We start from the raw sequence: 15672 nt of genomic DNA, 5'->3' as shown, positions 1-15672 counted from the left end.
CCCCTCCCCCCCCCCCCCGACTGCTTCCTGGGAAGACAGTCGGCAAATAAACCCTAAAAACCCATTAGGGATTTTGTAAGAGAGTGTGATCTTGTCTGGTAGTGAACTGCAGAGGTCTGGGAATGGCGGATTCCGACAAGGACTCGGGAGGAGGGAGCAACAACGGGAACCGACAGTCGCCGAGGGAGCAAGACAGGTTCCTGCCGATCGCGAACGTGAGCAGGATCATGAAGAAGGCGTTGCCGGCGAACGCGAAGATATCAAAGGAGGCGAAGGAGACGATGCAGGAGTGCGTGTCGGAGTTCATAAGCTTCGTGACGGGAGAGGCGTCGGACAAGTGTCAGAAGGAGAAGAGGAAGACCATAAACGGAGACGATCTGCTGTGGGCCATGACCACGCTTGGCTTCGAGGATTATGTCGACCCTTTGAAAGTTTATTTGCAGAGGTTCAGGGAGATGGAAGGTGAGAGGACTGGCCTTTCCCGGCCCTACTCTGCCGCCGGCGACGACGCTCCCCTCGCCGATACTCCCAATTCTGGCGTGGGGTTCTATGATGGTGGTGGCAATATGCATCATCATCGTCATCATCATCATCATCATCATCAACCCCATAACATGTACCGCGGCGAAGGCGGACCAAGCAATTAATTACGACGGTTTCCCATCTCTATTGTATATAATTAATATAAAAAATATACACATACACATGTTTTTTTTTTTACCGATCCCCTATGCAATTCCCCTTTTCACTTTTTTTTGTGCAGAAAATAATCGGTGAATTTGGAATATAGATCTCTCTCGAGATTTGTTTAATATCGTGTGATTTGTTCGTAAAGCAACCACAGTAGGATTTACAATTCCATCATGATGAATTCACGTTAATTCATATGAAATACCCTTTTGCATAGATTGATCTTAAACCAATTTCGTGAGAAGAAATTTACAAAAAAAAAAAAATCTCCACGTACTGGTAGATTATTGAGGAGGATGGAGGTGGTGAGGGTTCAGGTACAAGAGGCTGGGTTGATCAGGAACAGAGACTGGAACAGGGGTGAACCCTGTGTAGTCTTTGTTCGTCTTCGCATGGCAGATTTGGACGATATACCTCCATAGCTCGTGACTTTGAACCAATGGCTGGTTCACGTATTCGTCCCATGGCATCCACTGCACCCAAATCCGAAACACGGTGATGACCATGATCATGTCATGTGGAATGTTCGATGCTTATATGACACTGGACTAACTCACCTCTGCTGCTTCTATCTCCGATTCCTGCGCTTGGATTTCTGAAGTTAGAGGCTTTAACATACACAAAAAGAACAAATCTGACTTCCCGAAGAATATCTTGTGGCTTTGTCTGCACTCAGACAAAACAGGAAAAAAAGGCTTGAAAACATGTTTTCTTGTCACGTAAACGGATTGAACTCAATTCAAAATCGTTTGGTGTGTTGGGTTCGTACCTGAAGGCCAGTACTTCGACGAATTCTGTATCTATCTGAAAAGACAAATATCCAAAGGTGGACCTTAGTTGTCGATCATGATTTATTAACTAAAGCATCATTTTTGGTTTCCGGAAACGGAACTTAAGGAGGGAGAAGAAGCTTACTCCGGTCTCTTCTTTAACTTCTCTGACGGCGGCCACTGATATGTCTTCACCCTGAAACAGAAAAGCCGCATCATGTTCGATTGATTCAGAAGCATATGTGCAAGCGCGTGTGTATACACATAATGTGTATGTAAAGGTTTTGAGTAAGCATGAACCTCGTTCACAACTCCGGTGGGGAACTTCCAGAAGCCCTGGCCGCAGAATCTGCCGGTCTTCTCTTGGACAACGAGTACCTCTCTGTTATTGTTCATGACAAAGGCACCAATGCCGACACGGTGAGATGCATTGGCCGGAAGGGCGTTCTCTCCTTTCGCGATCCAACACACAAGCATCAAGTAATCTGCTTCTGCGTGGTGCATCCAGAATCCCTCCTTCACATGCCGACGATTTCGTCACAAAATTCAACATTTTTTTCATTCCAACTGGATATTACCATGTCATCAACGGATTAATACAAGATGGATCACCTTAATCGCTATCTCAGCGAGACCGATAAGCTGGGTTGGCAATTTAATCCATACGCCCTTTTTACCCTGTCACACGGAATTGATATTGTATATGACATACATCATATACCTATACACGCATCTCAGCTTCAGCTCCAGATTCAGATTTTACCTACCTGAAGCTTCCAGTGGAAGAGAGAGGATCGGAGAAGAGAAGAGAAGAGAGGAGGATCCATGGGATGATTCATCTCCGCCACTACTCCGCCGTATCTGTCTTCCACTGCCGGCAGCACCTCTCCGGCGATCCCGTTTCTTGACGACGAAGCCCCCTCCCTCATCATCCTTGGTGATAGTTTTTATTTTTTATTTTTTATGTAAGACTAGTTAATTATATGACTTAGAACATCCGTGGGGGGACTCTTCTTTCTTGCTCAGCCACACGCCAAGCTGAATCTCACAGACATCGCTCTCCGGTTTGCTTTTCCTATGGGTTAAAAACTTAAAGCACGTCAGCGCCTGAGACAAAACAGAAATTATCCTGCCTGACCAGGGGTATATCCGTCAATGTATTTTGTGACCAAAATTTACCCTTTTTTTTTTAACTCGTTTTACTTCACCCGTCTCTCTCTCTCCGACCACTGTTTCACGCCGCCATTCCCTTTTTTTTTACCGTCGCCATGGAACTTCTTGCCGGCTTGGTGTCGCCGACGATGTCGACAATTGGACGCTGGAAAAGGTACAGCCGCAGATCACCCGTTCGAAGAGAAACATGAGCACAAAAAACATAGATATTCTGCATGTTCCACGTAATAGGGAAATGTTTTTCTATTATTAATAATTGGAAGAATATATCATAATATATAACAAAATACAATAGAATATTCTATACATAATATCTAGGATAAATCATAATCATATCAATGATAATATATATATTAATAATAATATATTCCTATATGCCCTTCAAGATAAATCATCTATGATGAATTCAATCTTGTTAAATAAAAACTGAAAACTGAAATTGTGATCGTATTAAACGAATCATCTTCCATGTAGTGGTGTAGTTCAGACTTGAGTCAGTATTGCTTGATAACGTTTGAAGAGCTTGAAAGTTGTATTCTGAGAGTTGTATTCTCAGAGGCTGATATGACACGAATGGCACGAAAGTGCGACGCGTATGCGTGAATTGGGTTGCACGACAATGAAGTCGGCAACATAAAAAACTGCGGTATATATAGCAGCTAGGCCGGAGAAAAAAAATTATGCGCAAAAGCGCGATGCATAATGCGTGATAGTATAGCAGCGGAACAAGATAGAAGAAAAAATAAGTGATGCAAATATGTAGATCGGCAATCGGAGTTTTCCAATCGAAAGGGCTAAAAACCAAGTTTAAAGATCTCACAACAACTAGGGTTGACGTCGATAAACGAACGTCGTCGAGAAAAAAAAGTAGCACATCGGCTAGGGTTGACAGTGATGAATAATGCCGTCGGAAAAAAAAACTAGAAGAAAAAAAAAGAACAAAATAAATGCAAGACAATACTCAAGATGATGATACTATTGGAGTTAATATATCTCGTCATCTTAATCGTCATTTTCGAATTCAACGAACATTGTTGATAATAAAAAAAATTAGAACAAAAACCGAAACTCTGATAGTATAATAAGAAAATCTTTTTCTATTATTGATAATTGGAAGAATACATCATAATATATAGCAAAATACAATAGAATATTCTAGATATAATATTAGGGTAAATCATAATCATCAATGATAATATTCTAATAATAATATATTACTATACCACGTATCCACGAGGGTGCAAAAGCAATCAAAATAACAAGACTATATCATCAACTAGAGACGGGGAAACCAATAGCCTTTCGCAAGCGGAAAAAGCGATAACGGATGACCTGAAACTGTTGAAAGACAGAGGGTTACCTGTTGAACGAGGCTGCGTGTGAATCTCGGAGGTCGTACATGAGGTTGCAAACTCGAGATCCATGACGACGTTTTGGCCGGTCACCTTGCCTTGTGTCAACCGCTGGATCTTTCGATCCTCTTTCCTCTCCTCCGATCTCTTCTTCAATCTTTCAGTGAAAGATTCTTCCTCGACTCTATCAGCTTCAACGTCTACTCCTCCGTAGCATTCGATGGGGTTTACCAAGGGGTGTTATAGTCATTTCCCACAGCCGCCATTGTCGAGAGTTTGGAGGCGAGAACAAAAACGGATACGAAAGAGGAGGGCGTGCTCACTGGTCTCAGTAAGGCTTTAATCGGCCCAAAATATGTAAGGCGGCCCATTTTTGGTGAGAGTAAAACGGTGTCGTGGCACTGAGAGGGCCTTCTTGATCTCTCGAGGCCCAACTGCAACTATCCTTAAAAATCGGATGACCTTCCGAATCCATTTCCTTTCTTTTTATTAAAAAATGATCAGATCAAACCTAATCGATTTTGAATCGAATAATATATGATTATATTCGAACTAAATCCAATATAAAAATAAATGATTATGATTTTCTAATATCGCAAAAAATGGTAAACCTGATATAAAAAATTGAACGAAAAATCCTTTTAAATAAATATTTTTTTTATTAATATATGAAATAAATTAAACATCAAAATTAAATGAATATAGTTTTTTCAAACCAAAATATAACGAAATCAAGGTATAACCATCCTAATTTTCCACACCTAGTTTTTCTTGCTATTGAGCTAAATTGAAATTGAAGAGAAAAAAAATAGCATAGTATTTAAACAAATTATAACATATTACATCAAAGAATGAAAAAATCGCATATAAATATCTAAACTTCTACAAAAATAAAAAAAATAAAAGATAAATACTTGAAGTATAAAATTTTTCTATAAATATTTGAACTTTTCTAAAATCCTATATAAATAGCTAAACTTTTGAAAATCTCTCAATTAAATACAAAATTCGTTAATAATATCACATATATTTATTTAAAAAATATCAAAGATTTGTATTTATTTAGATTTTTTTTAAATTTAGATATTTGTATAGAATTTTTAAAAGTTAAGATATTTATATCTAAACTTAGATATTTATATAGGATTTTTAAAAAAATTTATGTATTTATATGTTATTTTTTCTAAAATTTTTTTACGTCTTTTTATAAAAAAACGCGTTTTTTGGGTGATTCTAACACTTAATCCTAATAAATTTATCTGATCAAATCGATTTTTTTGGTGATACAACTACAATGAGGCGCAAAAGGGAAATTATAGACAAGAAAAGGGGTATAATTGTAAAAGACGTGAAAAGGAGAGAGCGATGAGAGGCCACACAAAGGCGGAAGTCAGCACTTGGGGGTATCCTCGCGAGAGTTTGAAATGTCGCTTCTTTGCTCGAAAACGAAAACCCTACCAGAAATACTGACGCAGAGCTGAGAAGCGAAACGACCTCCTCCGTTCCCTACAAGACCCGAAAAAGAAGAAGTGCCCTCTCCTCTTCTCTCCCCCCCCCCCTCTCTCTCCTTCTCCCTTTCGTCTTCGTTCATGGTGGTTCTGCTCTGAACAAAGTGCGGTGACGGGGAAACGACTTCGTTTTAAGATTCCTGGGTCTCACTCGTGATGGGCCAAAAGCCGGAAGAACAGTTGAAGGAGGTTGGATCCAAGCTCGACCCACCTCCTTCCTCCAAGGATGCTCTTCTCAAGCTCTTGAAGGTGCTTCTTCTTCCCTAATCCCCTTTCAATTCTTCTGTAAACGTCCTCTGTTGCTTCGGTTTCTTTTTGGAGGGAATTTCGTATTCGTTTCTTGTTTGAATTGCGTGAACATACGATTCGAGGATAATTTTGAGCTTTTTAGGTCACCCATCTCGGGTTTGCTGCTCGACAGAGCTAGTCTGTCGATGGAGTTGGGTTTAGGGTTACTTTGTACCGTTCCCCCATTGTCATGTCGAAAGATTGCTTGCACTGTACCTTACCTCGCGCCTTATGTTGTATCCCACAGATGAATGCTTTCGCGACAATTAGGTCATGTTGACGACCTAGGATCTGTTTGCTTCTTAGTGCTAATTTAGGGTTGACCTTTAGTTGTCATGTATGGCTTTGTGCAGGTTCGCATCCACATTTTCTCGCTCAGACAAAATTCAATTTTTATGCATCTTCCTTCACAATAAGTTTTCTTTGATAAGCAGCTAGAATTTAGGACCCCCAAAATTTTTAGGGTTTACTTTATTTTCTCCGTACCTTGAAATTTCTCCACTCTGGAATTGGATTCCACTATTTCCAGTAGCTTTTTCTGCGGATAGAATGTTTCCATAGCTTCGTCAACACTGCATTCAATGGAGAGACTGTGCTTTAAATCGAGGAAAGAGTTAGATATGTATGCAGAACCCTACCAAAATAAAGCAACCTAGACTTCTCGCAGAAAACCAAACTAAGCATAGATACTTTATGAAGATTTCCATTCGTGTTGTTTTCTGTGAGAAGTCTTGGTTGGTTTATTTTGATAGGGTTCTAATACACATCCAATTCTTTTGCTCGGTGTTATAGTTGCCAAGTGAGAAGTTGAAAAAAATCCGCATTCAATTAGTCTGATCACTGGTTTGATAATGGAATGTTACTCAATTTAGAAACAATTGGCTTTCTGGGAATTTTTTCTTAATATTTCTGCTTTAATAGTTGTTGTCCTCGGATGCTGACTGTAATTTGATGGTGTTAGTTCAAATTTGAGCAAGCGAAACTTCTGATCTTTGTACTGTAGGTGTTATTCATGTGGGGCTCAAAGTCCCTCCATATAAGTTTTTTAAGGTCTTGGCTTAAGGACTGATTTTCAATGTTTTTGTTGCTACCTACAGCAAGCAGCTGCTTGTCTTTCTGAGTTGGACCAGTCGCCACCAGTTTCAGTGCTGAATTCCATGCAGCCTTTTCTCGATGCAGTTATCAAACCTGAAATTCTTAAGCATCAAGACAAGGATGTTAAGCTTTTAGTTGCGAGTTGCATATCTGAGATAACACGGATCACAGCTCCTGAGGCCCCTTACAGCGATAATATTATGAAGGTTCATTAGTTCTGAAATTACTCTTGTGCAGTAACCAACATGGCTAGCATTGTTATTATCTGTACGCTTTTCTTTTTGCAGGATATCTTTCAATTGATTGTGAGCACCTTCTGTGGGTTGAGTGATAATGCGAGTCCATCATTTGGAAGAAGGGTTATCATTTTAGAAACGGTTGCGAAGTACCGGTCATGTGTTGTAATGTTGGATCTTGAATGCGATGATCTGGTTACTGAGTTGTTTACTACATTTTTCGCTGTTACCAGGTATGATCTGGTTACTGAGTTCCCCTTTTCACTTTGTGATTTCTTTTGATTCCAAGTTACCACAGGGTCTATCTTTACCTCCCTGTGTGATTTCTTTTGATTCTTATATTGCCATTTTTGCTGATCGTCGGAGTTTCGAGCTGGTGATGCAAGTTATGAATGCTTCTTATGGTTTCTCCTTTGCTGCTCTTCGGACTGACAGGTTGGTTTTTGTTCCCTTGCAGAGATGACCATCCAGAAAACGTTCTATCATCAATGCAAAATATAATGGCTGTTCTTTTAGAAGAAAGCGAGGATGTTCAGGAGTATCTCTTATTAATTCTCTCTAAACTGGGCCGTAATAAAAGTGTGAGCATTTCCTGCTTCAGTGGCTTGCCACTAGTATTAAACTCAAGCCACTCAACTATGTTCTATCTTAGCATAGACAGTGTAGCAGCTGATTTTCTGGATTTATGATGGCAGGACGTTACAGCTGCTGCTAGAAAACTTGCTATGAAAGTCATAGAGCAGTGTGCACCAAAACTTGGATCTGATATAAAACAGTTCCTTATCACTTCAATGTCTGGAGATAGCAGTCTGTCGAACCGTCAAATTGACTACCATGAAGTGATCTATGATTTATACTGTTGCGCTCCGCAGACACTAACAGGAGTTGCACCGTATCTCACTGGGGATCTATTGGTATCTATCTATTCTATTTCTTTTGCCTCTATTGGATTTTTCAAATATTGTTTTAGCTATTATTGGCTCAGGCCATGCACCAGTTCATTCCCACTTAATTAGATATTGTATAAGCAATTTTCTTTTCATAATTCTGTATTTTGATTGACCAAAGAACTTCCATTCTTTCATCTTTTGAATTCATCTTCTTTATGTGGTCTGAGCACATATTTTGGATTGGTATTTTTACTGTCATATGTGATTCTTTCATTCATGGGAAAAAACATTTTCAGGCCGATCAGTTGGAAACCCGTTTAAAAGCGGTGGGATTGGTTGGGGATTTGTTTTCTTTACCTGGACCTGCAATCTCTGAAGAATTTGGTTCGCTCTTTTCTGAGTTTCTGAAAAGGTTGACCGATAGAGCAGTTGAAGTTAGAATATCTATCCTTGAACATATTAGGAGCTGTTTGCTCTCAGATCCTTCAAAAGAAGAGGCTTCTCAAATAATATGCAAGTCTATCTCTCTACTATGTCATAGTTATACTTTTTTTTCATTTTCAGATTTGTTCATTGCATTTGAAACTGCTGATCTGATGGTGTGAATCTTTGTTTAGCTGCTCTCTGTGATCGGCTCCTGGATTATGATGAAAATATACGCAAGCAAGTTGTTGATGTTGTTTGTGATGTGGCTTCAAATGCACTGGCTTTGGTTCCGGTTGGCACTATAAAGCTAGTTGCCGAGCGTCTTCGAGACAAAGCTGTTTGTGTTCTATTCTGACCTTTTTTTCTCTATTAATGTCGTTCTTAAAATTTCCAGCAATTTGAGCTCATGGTTCATTTCTTAATTTCAGGTACTGGTTAAAAAATACACTTTGGAGAGGCTGGCTGATTTGTTCAATGTATACTGTCAAAGCTGTGCTGATGGCAAAGTTTGTGTTGGCAAGTTTGATTGGATTCCTGGAAAGATCCTGAGGTGTTTATATGACAAGGATTTCAGGTAACATATATGTATAACTATTTTCACATTACACCTTTTTCCTTTTTTGCAGTATTCAGTCAACTCTGGTTGGATTTGATCTTAATCTTTACAAAATGCACGTTAAATGTTTTGCAGATCAGACACCATTGAACATATTTTATGTAATTCATTGTTCCCAAGTGCCTTCTCAGTAAGGGATAAAGTTAAGCATTGGCTACAAGTGTTTTCAGGATTTGACACGGTGGAGGTAAAAGCACTTGAGAAGATACTGGAGCAGAAACAAAGGTCTGTTTTGATGACTTCTTTTTGTACTTACCAATTCTTCTATCTATATGATGCCAGGTCATCCTAACCTTTTCTGTTTGATATAGCTTTATATAACTATTTATTCTGTTGGGTCTTTCTACTTCTTGATCTTCAGGATACAACAAGAAATGCAAAGATATTTGTCATTCAGGCAGATGCAACAGGTGAGACCTTATTGAAGAACTTTTTTTTTTTAACTACATCTCGTGGTAACTTTAAGACTGTCATTGAGATACTTGTATTCTGCCCAGATGCAGGATGTGGATGCTCCTGAGATGCATAAAAAGATTCTATTTTGCTTCAGAGTGATGTCACGTGCATTTTCTGAACCCCCAAAGGCTGAGCAGAATTTTCAGACCCTTGATCAATTGAAAGATGCTAATATCTGGAAGATTTTGACTACTCTGCTTGATCCCAACACTAGCATTATGGAAATGACCAAGTTACGGGTGAGGACAACTAGGAGTTTGTGTGCTTGTGAATTTTAAAGTATATAACAATATTTTAAGATGTTTGTGGTTTTAATGTGTGCAGAATGATATGCTTAAAATACTTTCCGAGAAGCATTGTCTGTACGAGTTTCTTGGCACTCTCTCCATAAAGTGCTCTTATCTACTGTTCAACAAGGAACACGTGAAGGAGATATTGGCAGAAGTTTCTGCTAGAAAGTCTGCTCAAAATCTTTCAGGCATTCAGTCTTGCATGAACTTGTTAGGGGTAATAAATTATCTTAAATACATTCTTTTACAAGTATCTAGCTATTGTTATCAGGAAAATGGCTTTGGCGATTAGTTGTAGCTTGATTATGTGATATTCTTATGGTGCATTCACTTCAGTTCTTTGATCAGAGCCTAATCCACCTGAACTATCTTCGTGAGTTTGTCTCAGATTCTTGCATGTTTCTGTCCCTCGCTGTTTGTTGGGGCTGAGGCAGAATTGATTCTTTCCCTGAAAGATGATGATGAAGCAACAAAAGAAGGTGCTTTAAAAATTTTGGCTAAGGCGGGTGGCACGATTCGTGAAAATCTCACTGATTCATCTAGGTGAGACTCCTAACTCCTGATATATATGGATGTAGATATCAAGACATTTGGAAAGCGTATGATATATCAAATGGAGTTTACTTCATTTGTAGGATGTAATTACCCATTTGTCTTTAATTTTCATGTTATTTCTGTTCTTCACTTGAAGTTCGGTGGACTTGATACTGGAGAGGATCTGCGTAGAAGGTAGTCGTAAGCAAGCAAAGTATGCTGTGCATGCTCTGGCATCGATAACAAAAGATGACGGGCTCAAGTCCCTCTCTGTTCTATACAAGGTGACCATTCTGCTTTCTCATGAATTTCTGATCATTAATGACACTATCTTTCTAGTTGGTAGTTAGCATGTGCAAAATCTGATTTTTAGTGCTTGATGTGTAGAGACTTGTGGACATGCTGGAGGACAAGACACATCTTCCAGCTGTACTTCAGTGTCTTGGATGCATAGCGCAGATTGCGGTGCCGGTTTTTGAGACCAGAGAGACTGAAGTAGTGGAATTTATTAAAAGCAAAATTCTTAAGTGCGGAAGTGTATGTGTTTGAGATGTGTTGTTGTTCTGCAAAACCTCGTTAAGCTCTATAACTTGTTTCACATTTAGCTTTCTTTTCATTCTTTTTACTAGAAAATTCTTCACCCTTTTCAGGAAGCTGTAGATGACAAAAGTTCATCCTGGGATAACAAAAGTGAAATTTGTCGCCTGAAGGTTGGTCTGATGAAAAGCTCTGGTTCAACTTATCTCAATTTAAAATTTTGGTCTCTTCTTAAATGCTAACTGATTTCTGAACTTTTTGGTTAAATTGGACACTCTTACTTCTCAGATATACGGGATTAAGACGCTGGTTAAAAGCTACTTGCCTTTCAATGATGCTCATCTCCGTGTGGGTGTTGATGACCTTCTTGGATTACTTAAAAACATACTTTCTTTTGGGGAAGTATCTGAAAATATAGAATCAAGGTTGGTAGAGTGTATTCATTAACATACCCATTTGTTTTTTTAAAATTTTTTTAGTCTTTATTTGATGGAACACAAGTTCCTTTTCTCTTTAAATTCTCCATAGCCCTGTCGACAAGGCCCATTTGAGGCTTGCTGCTGCGAAGGCGGTCCTCCGTCTTTCTAGGCACTGGGATGACAAGATACCTATTGATGTCTTCCATTTAACACTTAAAACGCCTGAGGTGCAGTTGCATATCCTTCAATTAAGAATTTTAATTATACAATTAAACTCAATCTTATCTTTCGGTTCGAGGGATTAGGTGCTTTAACTTTTTCCTCTTTTAACCTTTTTCCTGCAGATATCATTTCCAATGGCCAAGAAAATATTCCTGGGAAAAGTTCACCAGTATGTGAAGGATCGGGTGTTGGATGTCAAGTATGCTTGTTCATTCTTATTTGACTTCTCTGGATCGAAAGTTCTTGAATCAGAGGAGGTATTTCGATGTGCTCGACTTGCACATATTTGGCAATATTTGACCGTTTGATTTTGACTGTTAACCATTTTGCAAAACGATGCATATGGATTGGCTTGGCAGGAAAAACAGAACTTTGCTGACATCATTCAAATGTCTTATCAAACAAAAGCACGGAAAATATCTGCCCAGCCTGATGCCACTTCAGCAACTCTTTACCCCGAGTACATCATTCCTTATCTGGTTCACATGCTTGCCCATCACTCTTGTCCTGACGTAGACAAATGTCGGGATGTCAAGGAATACGAAATTATGTACCGGTAAATTTTTCTTGATTTACTGGTATTATTCAGTTTGCTTTTGTGTTAGGCCAGAAAGTAAAGAGTTGCCAGCATTACGGTAACAGACACGTTAAAGCAATGTATCATGCTACCATTTTTCCTGTCTGGGGAAATGTTATACAATGCTCACTGACTGTTATTTCCCTTAGGTGCTCAAAGTAGATAGTAGTTGGTCGTTTAGAGCTTTCTGACTTTATCCTTGTTTGTTTCAGCCAATTATATTTGGTCATTTCTATGTTGCTCCGCAAAGAGGAAGACGGAAACTCTGAAGACGATTCCAAGGAACAGGAGAGCGTTACCACCATAATTAGCATTTTCCAGAGTATAAAGCAGTCAGAAGATGTCATGGATGCAACAAAGTCAAAGGTCCGGAACAGTTTTTCCTCCTAATATCCTTTAACAACAACCATTTCATGACCATTTGATAATCATCCTTAGATTACTGGTGTATTTGATATGATGCATATTGCAGAATTCATGGGCAATCTGTGAACTAGGACTGTCGATTGTCAAATGCTTAGCTGAGAAGGAACTCGATTTGCAAGGGATGACGACATCTGTTTCGCTGCCTCCAACACTCTTCAAACCTTACGAAGAAAAGGAAGGTGATGACTCTCAGGTAAGCATCTTGATTTTTCTCATGGTTTCTTAATGAAACTTACATTTTGCATGGTGGCCCAGCTTCAAATAGCCGTTTGGGCATCTGAATTATACATGGTCTTTTGCTTTTAATATTCTTGTCATGACCGGTTTTTGCTAATGTATGACATCTTGTTCCAACAGGTGGGTGAAGAGCATATATGGTTAGCTGATGAGACAGTACTTGCACATTTTAAGTCTCTGAAGTTGGAGAGTGATGCATCTGTAAGCTATTCAACTCAACACCCTCTATTTTTGTGGCTGTATTTAGTGGTTACTGCTTTATTAACTATTATCATTCCTCTCAGGTGACAACTGAAGCTACTGAGGCTGAGGATATAAAAGATGGGGAAAGTGATGGGAACGAAGTGCCTCTGGGAAAGATCATAGAGCGTTTGAAATCCCGGGGAAAGGGTAAAAAGAATAAATCTCTACCTGTTCGGACTGAGAATGGTGAAAATGATGTCGACATATTGAAAATGGTGAGGGAAATAAACCTAGATCAGTTAGGAGTGTTGAATAAATTTGAATCCAGTAATGGTAAGAAGCACTCTCCTGGCATGAGAGGAGACACAGGTCAAGAAGATAAACACACTAACAAGAGAAAGGCTGGTGATGCGACATCGCTAATTTCGGTGCCTAAGCGCCAGAGGTCCTCTTCAGGTCATAGTCCTTTCAAGTTTTCAAGCACCAGTCCTAGATTCCCATCGAAATCTTCAAAAGACGAGTTGCAACAAGGAAGAGATATTTCTTGGGACACAAATGACGAGATTTCTGGGCAGCAAAAAGTAATAGAAAGCACCAGTTCTCCTAAGAAAAAGAAAAGGTTCTCATCGAATCTTAAGAGTGCAGGATCTGATTTGGGTTTTAGTGATGAAGAAAATGAAAATGAAGGTGCCGATCACACAGAGAGGGTAAGCATCTTCAACAGCAACATTTCTTGTTGATCTTACTTATTTTTTTGTGGCCCAATAATTACACACACTCTTTTATCTTGAGCAGAAGCAAAGTAAGTTGGCAGGAAGTGGCGATGGTGTATTGAAGTCTGCCTCTGGATCGATGAAGAAGCGGAAAAGAAAAAGCATCTCTGGACTGGCAAAGGTACGAAATTCTACTTCTTACTAATTTATGAATGTCTCTATTTCCTTTTTTTTCTGTTGTACTAACAAATTTCTGACCTGATTTCTTTTTGTAGTGCACTTCGGCAGAAAGTAAAATGGCAGCTGATGAGTTAATCGGTTGCAGAATAAAAGTGTGGTGGCCTTTGGATAAAAGGTGAGCATTGTGTAAGTGATGTTATTTAAGTTGAAAGTGATCTTGTTGGAAAAGGAACGTTGTTCAATATCCATTTCTGAGCACCACTGTGCTAGTTTTTCTTGGAGCATTTCATCTTATGGAGTGCCAGTGGAGCCAAATTCAGTTTTTTTCCCTCTCTGCATAGTTGGCATAATTTTGAGTTTTTATTTTGCTACTCTATCACCTGAAATGTGAAAATACTGAGCATCTGATGCTCTGATTGGTTTGGCTCTTCGGAAATTGCTTCTCTTGTTGAAATTAACAGGTTTTATGAAGGCACTGTGAAATCATATGATCCAACTAAACATAAGCATGTGGTAAGCTTTCATCGTTTGTTTCCTCATATCTCGTCCTTGGACCATCCGGATCCCTACTTGATCTATATGATGTTGCAGATACTGTATGATGATGGAGATGTTGAAGTACTTCGCCTGGAGAAAGAACATTGGGAGCTTGTTTACACTGGTCGAAAGGCCGCAAAGGTTCCTGAATTATATGTATTATGACTATTCTCAAATTATTTTCACTGTTCCTTTTGGCCATGCTGTGCTCTGATTCCTTTCGATGTTCCAATAAGATTGAATACTTGTCCTTACTATTTTTTTTATTCTCTGCAGAAGTCAAGCAAATTGAAGGTCTCCCCTCATAAGAAAAGGTATGATCTTTTCTATACTCTAAAACAGTACTATGGTTATACAGGCTTGTTGATACACATTATTTCTCTGTTATGACACTGCATCCTTGGCTTTTTGTGTTTCATCTTTTTCGTTGCTTATAGATCTGCCGAAAGCAAACGTATGTATTCTGATGGTTCACAGGAGACTCTGGGTCAAGTTATGACCACGTAAGTGAAATCCTGCACTAAAAGTCCAAATAAAAGCTGTTATTCTGTCGTGTTTGTATTCATTTCATTGTTTCCTCACTGTTGCCCTTAGACCAAAAGGAAAGAGGACTCCGAAGAAAATCTTGAGGCATAAACTGAAAGGCATGCCAAGAAGTCTCTCTGAAGAATCTGTGAAAAAAGAGAGTGGAGAAAAGAAAAATCATGCATATACTGCATCAGGTAGGCTCCGTTGCATAAATATACATCCGTCCAACTTCGCCCTTAACTTTGCTACAAATCTTGAATTCTTTCAACTCTGTATAGTAATGCTGACGGAAAATCTTTACCACACAATGCAATCATTTTATTCTGAGTTGTTCTATATATATTTTAGATGATTCGCACGGGGAAGTTGCTGAAGCAATGGATGAAGAGAAATCAACCACAGAGTGGAAGAAATATAGTGGGGAGACTGATGAAGAGAAATCAAGTTCTGAAGGAAAATCCAGGAAAGAAGAAAAGGAGGACGCTGAAGAATGTCAAAACAAGAAAGATGATTTACAGGGTGAGAAATCCGAATCAAGTGAAAGCTCCAGAGGGGACGAAACTGAAGTTGACAATTCTGAGCCGGAAGAGAAGGATGAAATCGAGACAGAGCCCAAAAACCATGATGGGGACACAGAGATTTCCGACAACGAGACACTGGTATCAGCCTCTCAAGCTCTACAATTGAACTTTAACAGAGATCTTTTCATAAACCAAATAAGAGAGATAGAGAGAGAGAGAGAGAGAGAGAGAGAGAGAGAGAGAGAGAGAGAGAGAGAGAGAGAGAGAG

At 39.1% G+C, this 15672-nt stretch overlaps 3 protein-coding genes across 6 annotated transcripts in view; 2 read left to right on the top strand and 1 right to left on the bottom strand.

Annotated features, from left to right (window-relative positions):
* Window positions 1-15: 15 nt before the first annotated feature.
* On the top strand, window positions 16-812 carry LOC104812797 (nuclear transcription factor Y subunit B-2). Its single transcript, XM_010540151.1, has one exon. The coding sequence runs from the start codon at window positions 123-125 to the stop codon at window positions 645-647; it is 525 nt and encodes a 174-aa protein (XP_010538453.1). The 5' UTR covers window positions 16-122; the 3' UTR covers window positions 648-812.
* Window positions 779-2538, bottom strand: LOC104812798 (nudix hydrolase 2). The gene is made up of 7 exons (XM_010540152.2): window positions 2228-2538; window positions 2073-2138; window positions 1761-1976; window positions 1606-1656; window positions 1460-1494; window positions 1248-1356; window positions 779-1163 (listed from the first exon to the last, which is right to left on the bottom strand). The coding sequence occupies exons 1-7, from the start codon at window positions 2390-2392 to the stop codon at window positions 975-977; spliced, it is 831 nt and encodes a 276-aa protein (XP_010538454.1). The 5' UTR covers window positions 2393-2538; the 3' UTR covers window positions 779-974.
* A 2850-nt stretch (window positions 2539-5388) lies between these two features.
* Window positions 5389-15672, top strand: part of LOC104812796 (sister chromatid cohesion protein PDS5 homolog A-A-like) — an 11261-nt gene continuing 977 nt past the window's right edge. For 2 of the 4 annotated variants that reach the window (XM_010540147.2, XM_010540146.2), the window contains exons 1-32: window positions 5389-5742; window positions 6879-7082; window positions 7164-7345; window positions 7570-7693; window positions 7808-8026; window positions 8299-8515; window positions 8620-8765; window positions 8857-9002; window positions 9120-9269; window positions 9406-9454; window positions 9542-9739; window positions 9825-10007; window positions 10179-10333; window positions 10482-10608; window positions 10712-10861; window positions 10975-11034; window positions 11150-11286; window positions 11390-11507; window positions 11625-11759; window positions 11862-12058; window positions 12292-12445; window positions 12552-12698; window positions 12863-12943; window positions 13027-13632; window positions 13721-13819; window positions 13914-13993; window positions 14280-14331; window positions 14410-14511; window positions 14632-14669; window positions 14793-14858; window positions 14950-15077; window positions 15232-15542. In XM_010540147.2, coding sequence (XP_010538449.1) covers window positions 5650-5742; window positions 6879-7082; window positions 7164-7345; window positions 7570-7693; window positions 7808-8026; window positions 8299-8515; window positions 8620-8765; window positions 8857-9002; window positions 9120-9269; window positions 9406-9454; window positions 9542-9739; window positions 9825-10007; window positions 10179-10333; window positions 10482-10608; window positions 10712-10861; window positions 10975-11034; window positions 11150-11286; window positions 11390-11507; window positions 11625-11759; window positions 11862-12058; window positions 12292-12445; window positions 12552-12698; window positions 12863-12943; window positions 13027-13632; window positions 13721-13819; window positions 13914-13993; window positions 14280-14331; window positions 14410-14511; window positions 14632-14669; window positions 14793-14858; window positions 14950-15077; window positions 15232-15542 — 4854 coding nt within the window. In that variant the 5' untranslated portion in view covers window positions 5389-5649. The remainder of the gene's footprint in view (window positions 5743-6878; window positions 7083-7163; window positions 7346-7569; window positions 7694-7807; window positions 8027-8298; window positions 8516-8619; window positions 8766-8856; window positions 9003-9119; window positions 9270-9405; window positions 9455-9541; window positions 9740-9824; window positions 10008-10178; window positions 10334-10481; window positions 10609-10711; window positions 10862-10974; window positions 11035-11149; window positions 11287-11389; window positions 11508-11624; window positions 11760-11861; window positions 12059-12291; window positions 12446-12551; window positions 12699-12862; window positions 12944-13026; window positions 13633-13720; window positions 13820-13913; window positions 13994-14279; window positions 14332-14409; window positions 14512-14631; window positions 14670-14792; window positions 14859-14949; window positions 15078-15231; window positions 15543-15672) is intronic. The other 2 variants (XM_010540148.2, XM_010540149.2) reach the window with 2 other exon arrangements.

Source organism: Tarenaya hassleriana, unplaced genomic scaffold, assembly GCF_000463585.1.
Source record: "Tarenaya hassleriana unplaced genomic scaffold, ASM46358v1 Cleome2, whole genome shotgun sequence".
In the NCBI taxonomy this organism is placed as follows: Eukaryota; Viridiplantae; Streptophyta; class Magnoliopsida; order Brassicales; family Cleomaceae; genus Tarenaya; species Tarenaya hassleriana.
This window is presented reverse-complemented; position numbering and strand designations above follow the sequence as displayed.